Source organism: Pygocentrus nattereri, chromosome 29 (assembly GCF_015220715.1).
Source record: "Pygocentrus nattereri isolate fPygNat1 chromosome 29, fPygNat1.pri, whole genome shotgun sequence".
Lineage (NCBI taxonomy): Eukaryota > Metazoa > Chordata > Actinopteri > Characiformes > Serrasalmidae > Pygocentrus > Pygocentrus nattereri.
In genome coordinates, this window is record NC_051239.1 from 8,685,819 (window position 1) to 8,695,193 (window position 9,375).

The 9,375-nt window shown below is 40.1% G+C and overlaps 1 protein-coding gene across 1 annotated transcript; it reads right to left on the reverse strand.

Moving 5' to 3' along the window:
• Positions 1–1,090: 1,090 nt before the first annotated feature.
• ccn1l2 (cellular communication network factor 1, like 2) lies at positions 1,091–9,133 on the reverse strand. The gene is made up of 5 exons (XM_017696292.2): positions 8,768–9,133; positions 6,460–6,673; positions 5,250–5,585; positions 4,351–4,535; positions 1,091–3,709 (listed from the first exon to the last, which is right to left on the reverse strand). Exons 1-5 carry the CDS (start codon positions 8,840–8,842, stop codon positions 3,404–3,406), a joined length of 1,116 nt encoding a protein of 371 aa, XP_017551781.1. The 5' UTR covers positions 8,843–9,133; the 3' UTR covers positions 1,091–3,403.
• Between the last annotated feature and the right edge of the window lie 242 nt (positions 9,134–9,375).

Sequence of the window (9,375 nt, forward strand, 5' to 3'; positions counted from 1 at the left end):
TAAACAAACACTATTCACTCCTGTACAAGAGAGCATCTGAGGATATAAAGTACGCCCCGAAAAATGGAGCAATCTCTAAAAAAACAGTGGCCACTCCACCGACAGTGAAGCCTGTATAATGCACAATGCAAAAGCTTATTGGTTATACATATAATCTAATACAGTCTCCTTCACACAGACCACTCATTCATCAACATTACAGGGTCTTTTCTGTCTTTGTTTTCTTGCTAATACATGAAACCACTTAGAAGACTCACAAGAAGAATTCTGTAGTCTGGAAATAAAGCTACAGTTCAGCACAGCAGAGAATGGACAGACAATACATCAGTATAATGCCATGATGTCTCTCTCATGGTATCCATCTCGGTGAATCCACCACGTCCAGAACATTTCAGACGGAGGTCTAAATCGTGTCTACAGGTGAGTGCAGGCCCTGCAGCAGTGTCAGTTCAATGGCTACAGGAAACTTTTTATTCTTACCTACCAACTATGATAGGAAGTCACTGTTAAAGAAGGATAAGAAAGGTTTCTTTGTGTATGGATCTGCACATAATGACATACAGTCATATTCAAAAGTTTGATCACCCCATGTTTTATAAGTGAAAATAAGTTAACACATCCTTCGTAGTGAATACACATAAATATGGCATTTTTCTGCATTTTCAGTGCTTAGTTATTTAAGTTATTTGAGTTTCAGATCTTAAGATGTAAAAATATAAAACATAAAAAATATATATGGATCGTTTCACCAAATTCGCTTAAACTGCAGACCCCCAATAAACAAATTTACTATTGAGATCTTTAAAAATTTACAAGGGTTATTTCATATTTAAACCCAAGGCATTAATTGAGATAGTAATAAGATAATATATATATATACATAATCATCATTTATAGAGGGTATTTACATTTTTGTATTTTTTAGGTTTTTTATTTTTTTTAATGATTTAGATTAGTTTAAATTAGTTAGTTTAATAAAATAATTAATAATTAAATTAGTAAAAAAAAAAAAGTTAAAAAATTCAAAAAATGCTGTCCCATGTTTTAATCTCTGTCCCTCATGGCCACATGGTGAGCAGATAGATCCCATTGTTTTGAAGTAAGTGTGTCCTAAAGTCTGAAAATCAGTGTGTAATATTAATAATTAAGAACGGTCACTACCGAAACACACATTTTCTGCAATTAAGTAACTATTTTTTGTTTTAAATATCATATATCAAAAATATCAGAATCTTATGTGTTCAAAATCTTGCTAGTAGAGTACCAGCTAGCATTTTTTCCTCTCAAAATTAGCTAAAATTGTCACTACTGAAACATTTGCTGACGTTTTGTCAGTGTGACAACTGACAGTGGCAAATTTGGCATGATCTGGTAGCGCTATAGTGAACATTTTATCATTTATTTTCAGTAAATAAACATAAATAAAGTATAGGACCACTCAAAGCAAAATGATTTTAGTCTAAATTGCAAATCAATATAAAGCCCAACATTGAATTAGACTGAATTAGAATGACTCATACGAGTGATGTTTTATTTTTTTCCCCTGCACAGTAATAGTGCATTAAATTGTGCAGAAGTGTGTTCTCTGTAGAGCACGTGTCAGGCTCCAGTCCTCGCGGGCCAAAACACTGCAGACTTCAGCCTCATTAAGAACACCTGATTCAGATCATCAGCTAATTAGCAAGGCCTTCATTAACTGAATTCAGAGTTTTAGATGAAGGTGAACGCTAATCTCCGCAACACTCTGGCCAGGAAGGTCCCCAATTCAACATGCCAGCTGTGTTAACTTACTTTCACTTAGAAAATCAACAAAACGTCATTTGAACAGGGGCACCCAAACTCTTGCATATAACTGTACCGCAGTATAAAACCCATATAAGTCCAAGGACAACACACATTATATAGAGTTATAATCTAAACAATAATAGTGATCACTTTTATATTAATTTCAATAATGGTTCATTTTTGATGTTACTATAAAAATACAAGAACTCATCAATACAATATAATAGTATTGAAAAATATCATTATGGTCACTGATATTGTGAAATTTTCATCCCATCCCATCCCTAATTATAGGAAAGTAGTCCATAATGGAAAATAAATAAGACATAATCTAACTGTGATAATGCCGAGCATGCATACCATAGTCCAGGCTTTTTTCAATGGATTTAGCCTCCAAACATCCAATAGTTCAACAGCTGGTCATAAGATCTGGACACAGTCAGCAAAAAGCAGCTCTCAGACACTCTTCAGTGGACACAGGCTGAGCTGAGAACTGATCCCGGTATGGCTGAAGTAAGACAGGAGAGGATGACCTCCTCGTAAGGCGGCGCTGAAAAGTGCAAAGGTTTATGGAGATGGCGTGGAATCTTCAGAGCCTTGAACCAGAGGAGTCAGAGTGCGTCTCCAGTCCTGCTGACCACTCAACTCTGACCACTGTTTATCTTAAACAAGGGTGTGGAGATGGTTTAGCATGTGTGAAGGCTAGAGTTTAGCGAGCAAGTAGCAAAAATGTACAGTTTTCCTCCCTTAGCCCAGATGTAGTCAATCAGCTTGTTTGTCAGTTTGTTTTCCTCATTGTTCTTCTATAGTTTTGCACTGGAGCTTCACAGCTAATGTGGCTAACTAATTGAACACAGTTCATGGCTAAAAACAGTAGTAGATGCTCATATCTTTTACCATACTGTCCATTTTTTAAGATAAGAGTACGTCATACAGTGTGAGGACGAACACAAACAGGACTATTTAAGTGTTAAAGGGTCACTCTGGCCAGTGTGAAAGATTTCACCGTTGCTGTATCTGCTGTAAAGATGCCTATTTTCTTCATACAGCTGTCAACTCTAGTGGGAGATTTCACAGTATAAATACTTAACTCCCCCTTCTGATGATGTGTTTTGAAGGTGGGAGGAATTATTGAAAGACTGTAAGCAATTTTAGCTTTAAAGGCAGGCTGCTTTTTTCCATATAGCTAGCATTAGGACTAGCTTCTGAATCCGTTAACCTCCATATCAGTGCCTTTTTATCAAATTCCCATTGGTCGTATGATGTTTTTCTGCAATGCATGCTGGGTATTGTAGTGAAAGAAATTTACGCATCAAAATCGCAGCTCTGTTAAATTAATAATTAAGGCTTATTATTCAGTAACTACAGTCACTTCAATGCAAACTGGTGTGTAATAAAACCCACTGGTGGGCCCTGAGCTTTTTAAGGGGTTTAATGGACGGCAACACAGAAAGGACACAAAACTGTGAATCCTGCTCCCATTACTTGTTAGCTACATTAGCCTAGTAGCTCCACTGAAAACCTAAAGAAGCAAACTCCAGACCCAAAAAATGATTGATTACATTGGGGAAAAGGGAAAATTGTGTAAATTCCAGTTTTTGCCAGACTCTCTGTATATTCAGGGTGAGAAGGTGTGTATGTCGTTGTGCAGGCTGACCGCAGGAGCAGAGCTGTCTATGTCCATGCTACAGTAGCTCTTCCTGCAGCGGCAGCGCTGGATCCACATGATGCTGCGTGTAATGCTTTCTCCGTCGGGGCACTGAAAGCGTAGGTGGACCGTACGGGTCTGTGATGGCCTGCAGCACCGGCCATCCACACAGGAGCCACACGTCCGCAGCCTGTAGAGCTTGATCGTGCTGCAGCCTGCAAAAGTGACCTGCTCTGGCTCTCGGGACTTCACTGTTCGTCTGCATTCCTTACCTTTCTGTAAAAGATTAACAGGAGTCATTTATGAGTTATGTAATATATGTATATCACAGTCTTTAAGTGGCCTATAAATTTAACATAGGGGTCCTGACAATTGAAGAACAAGGTGAAAGGGGGCTAACAAAGTATACAGAGTAATTGATGGACTACAGTCTGTAATTGTAGAAATGCAAAGTGCACCTATATAGTAAGTGGAGCTGATAAAATGGACAATGAAGATAGAAACAAGTAGGTGTTCCTAATAAAGTGCTTGGTGTGTGTACATATATTGGCCACAATTAGAAGCCATTACAGTAGCTCAGCCGTTACATTTACAGACTGCAGTCTATCTGTTGCCATGCAGTCATAGTTAAGCCTGCAAGGATACATTTGCTTCCTGACAGCCATGAACAGCACAACGTTTAGTCGTTTTCCCACATATCTTTCACTGCAATAACACTGCTAGAGGCTGACCACAGTAACCACACTCTGTACCACTTCAGCTTGAGCAGCCTAAACTGATGCAGGCTGACAGCCTTTACTGACATCACAACCATGATATGTTTGCAACTAAATTTCTATATATAAATTTTGATATTGGTCTTTAACACTATAGCAGATTGATGCACATGTTTTTGGATCCGCTGCTCCGAGCCTTACCCTGACAGTTGGAGTGATGTCACACTCTCGAATCTGGCAAAGGCGCGTCTCTCGGACGAGTTTGCACTGCGGGTTTCTGTTGGTCACACGGCTGGAGATGCCAAAGCCACAGGAGGAGGAGCACTGGGTCCACTCTGTGGTCTGTGGGAAGCACTCGGAGAAAGGGACAGGCAGTGATGCCCACTCTGCACAGAACAGAAGCACACAGAGCCAGGATTAGCATCGTAGCCACTGAGAGGAATGCACTTAGTACCTGCAAAACAGATCTCATTAGAGATTCTTACTATGGTGGTGATCTTAAAATGTTAAAAATACAGGAAACCTATAGAACAGTGCTGGCTAAAATGTGGCCTCTGGACCACAGTTAGCCCATTAGGACGTTTGATCCGGCATGTCACAAAGGCATGTTGCACTTTTATATTGAAGTAGTTTAGTCACACAATGTGACTTGATTTGAAAGCTACATATCTTCTTTCTTTGTGTATTAGTTTGGCTTTTTGGCCCTTGTAAACATTGTACTTTCCAGCAAGAGAAAAGTTTGGGCACCCCTGCTCAAGAGTGCATCTACAGGTCATTATATCAGTACTTACACTCATTGGCCACTGCAACGCTACAAGAACTTAGCATAAACTTTCACTGGCCACTTTTTAAGAAATCTTAGAGCTGTTCCTTGCTGGTATTCAGTTAGACTCTTTGTGCCAATCAGTTTGTGTTTGTCCAGTCGTCCTCTAGTGGACCTCAAAACTAGTGGTTGGATATACAACACAGGGATTTTACTAAAGAGAATGGTGAGTATCTTTTTGGTGTAATGACACAATTTCATGCAGTAATTAGCCATACAAATCCACTAATGCCAGAATAAATCAAATTTTAAAGGGCCATATTCTACATTAGATCACCTTGGAAACGTTCTCCTCTGGCCTGGTTGCCGCTGGGTGCCTGCAGCAGTTTACTGATATGGTTGGTGTGGTGTTGTGAGTGTTGGGTATAGTGGGGGTCTTCGCTGATGTGGTTGTCATCGTCACACACCCATTCCTGACAGCAGCGTCCAGGCGGTGTGCGAAGGTGTGGGTTGGCGCAGTGCCCAACAGGAAGGGGCAGGTGGTGGGGGCAGAGGGGCATGCAGCCCACCACACCATCCATACAGCTGCACTGGTGCTCACAGCTGGGCTGGAAGTCCTCACCGTGTTGAAACACGCGGCCGCCGAACTCACACGGACGACCCTGGGCATCAGCTGAGGAGGGAGCACACATGGACAAGTTTGTGTTTATACAGCTATCCCTGATATTGCCCGTATGCATTATGTAAGTGCTTATACACAATAATAATATGTACCATATGTGAATACATATATAAGTGCTTATGTTATAATAACGTATCCCATATATAAGTAAATATCTATGTATGTAATACTAGTATATCCCATATATATTATGTATATATGTAAGAACCTGTTGTGGAAATATGGGGATTTGTTAGCGACAATTTGTAAGTATAATAGTAGAAATACACTATATGGACAAAAGTATTGGGACACCTACACGTTATACCCACAGAAGCTTTCATGACATCCCATTCTAAATCAATAGGCATTAATATGGAATTGGTCCCCACTTTGCAGCTATAACAGCTTCCACTCTTCTGAGGAGCTTTGTGCACGATTTTGCAGTGTTATACTATGAACCTATCCCAGCACACACTGAGTGGAAAACAGCAAAAACACTTTAGACAGGTTGATCATTTATAATATGACATGATTATAATAACGTATAGGCTCATGTTTTTATCATAAAATCATAATAAAGTATATAAATAAATAAAAAGATAATAAAATTATTTGAATGTAAAAAAAAAGTCTGATGTATTGTTTTTATTGTCCAGTCTATGACTATGTCTACTCCACTACTGAGTAAACGGCACCTCTAGTCATATTTGTGTACAGAACTGTGTAAAAATGATTCCAGCATAATCCAATCAAAATGAATACATCAAAAGAATTGATTCAACGGAATAATTTTTTATTCTGAAGTCATTCTGAAGCGATTTACACAGATTAATAACATCAAAATCACATTTGCACACAGCATCCATGCACCGCCCATCCTCACCTCTGCACAGGCCTCGCTGCGGGTCTCCTCCGGCCCCTAGGTGGCAGCGCAGGCCCTTGATGTGGTCACAGGGTTTGTCTGGGCCGCAGTCCTGGTTAAACTGCTGCGCGCACACTTTACAACAGCCGCACTCATCCAGCACCCAGCTCACTCCCAGCGGACAGGAGGGAGGGGACGGGGGGCAGGAGCACGGCCCGGAACAGCCACCCGCCACCTGGAAAACCACAGGAGGGGGAGGGAAGGCAAAGGATAATGGCTCACAATTACATAATGTACAGCTGAATTCAATGACATCTGTGACCTTTTCTGAAGACCACACTGACAGCTTTTATGAGTGACCGCTCTAAGCTATGAGAACATAACAGAGAAAAGAGGAAGGTTTGAAGCTGGACATTGAAGGAGGAGAGTGAAAAGCAGAGTCGATGGGGTCGAGATGAAGAGTACCAGTTTTAGGTGACCTGGGGGCTAAAAGATCTGCCCCCAGCAGTGCTCTGAATAGACAGAAGACCACTGTTTACCACAGAACATGGCCAGTATGGATGAAGAAGCTCTGCAAAATAGGGCTGTGCTAGACCATGTAGAGATTTACACATTTCCATATATGATCACATTCTTCTAGCATGAAATGGATGGAGTGAGATGCGATGGAGAGAAATGTAAGACTTAGCCAACATGGGCGTACAGCATGTACGCAAGCCAATATATCACAAGATTGTTTTTGAGCCACGATAAGCTCCACTTGCCATTTAACTGAAGAACTGCCAGCTCGTATTCTAGGAATCAACACGAAATGTAGTGTGGAGCTGGACGATATGGCCAGAATATAACATCACGATACTGAAGACCTTCCCAGCAGACGATATGTATCACGATATTTATTTTTTCCTGCGCTTTGATGAGTTGGAATAGAGCCAAAAAACTTGTTTGAACTAAACAACTTCACGAGTTCATATTTCATACAGTCAATTCTTTTAAACGTTTCACACACTGCGCGGCACTAAACCCAACAGGATTCATTATACGCGCTTTTCAACGGAACATGTAGTTGGTCTCTATTCTCTAAGCACTGGCGATATCCATGACAAGCTCGGGAAAGCATACTAAGCTGTGACGTGACATCATTTATCCCGTTAACAATAAATATACAGGGGTGTGCAAAAATTTGTGCACCCCCTGGTGGGCATTTTCTTGATTTTTCGAAGAGAAAATAAGGACACACACTTTTGCACATTGAAATGCACAAATGCTCTTCAACATCTTCAACATCAGAAGTGGTCTGCGCAAAATTTCGACTTTTTTATATTTTTTATTTGTTTGGGGCAATAATCAAAACAATTGGTGCTTTTTTTGGGGGGGGGTTCTGAAACAGTCGAGATGGCACTTTGTGGCATATATGTAATAGTGACTTTAAATGTGCTCTACCAAATGTTTGAGCAGAACATTAAAGGGTTCAAATTTGCAGAAAAGATGGCAGATTTTAGGTTTGTCCACTGTAGAGCATGTGTCAAATTATTTTCACTCAGAAGACCGACAAAACATGTCGTTTGACCAGGGTGCTCAAACTTTCGGATACAACTACGTCCATAGATACAGATATGTAGGAACGTATGTGGATCCTAATGAAGATCACTGTTCATGACTCGCGAGCTCACAGCCACAATCAGTCACATGCATAATGACGAGGAACCACGGTTAAATATGTACCAACTGTTTTTTTTTTAAATAACACAAGCAAAGTGAATCATGTTGCATATTAGCATGTAAACAGCACATTGAGGTGATTGTTTGCCACAGCGAAACAAAGTTATGTGTAAACAGCCTGTAACTGTCTATTGCACTCGCTTTGCATTTAGTCCTATTAAATGATGATAGGTGTCTGGTTCAAATTCATAGCGAGTGTTTAAGCTAAGACTATAGATTCACAGGAGCCAACATTTGGAATCACTATTCAACAGTTTGGAGTCAAATCGCTTGCAGACAATTGTTTAAAATGGTGTTAATATGCAGGAACTGTGCATTGCTGCAGGTTTGCAGGATAAGAAAGGTGGCTAAGAAGTTGTAAATTATACAGCAGTTGGAAATGTTCATCGAAGCTGTAGAAGATTCTAAAATGTAAGAGAAAAGTTCGAAGAAAATGAAAAAAAATGAATAAAAAAATATTGAAAACAGATGATTCAGTTATATTATTTAGCATTTTCTACCTTTTTGGTGCTGAGATATTAAAAATGATCCAGGCATACAAAACAATATAAACATACACCTTTTGAATGAATCGCAACGATGAGGTATCTATAAACTGTGTACTCACTTTTCCAGGAGCACAGAGGATCAATAGCAAAGCGCCCAAAGCAGTGTGTCTCCTTACACTCCTTAAAGAATACATTTCCCACAAGTCCTGTTAGGTACCGCTTTAATCGGATTAAAAAAACAAACGAACAAACAAAGAGAGAATCTAAGTATTAATCCGGTAGAAATGTCAAGTCAGTCCACAGCGAGCAGTATCAGCGCTCCACTGACTGACCGGCTGTCTTTGTGTCGGCCTCTTTCACCTCTCGGTCAGTGAATTGAGTCACAGGTTAGAAATCCAGAGTTAAATCCAAGGAGAGCCAGGGGGAGTGTATAGCTCATAGAGCTCAGTTCAGCTTTATGGAGGATCAGAGCTGGAGCAGGTCACCTTATAGCGAGAGAGAGAGAGAGAGAGAGAGAGAGACCCCCTCTGACATAAGCACTCAAAGAGCAAGGAAGCAGAGGGGTAAAAGGCATGCACACACACTTCACCATAAGGTGTAACAGTGTTAAGAAGGAAACATGTGCACTACAGGCCAAAACTACAATAGAAGTAAGTGATTTCTTAAAATGTTGAAAATATTCATAACACATTTCATATTTATCTGTTAGCGCCCTTGAAAAACACTT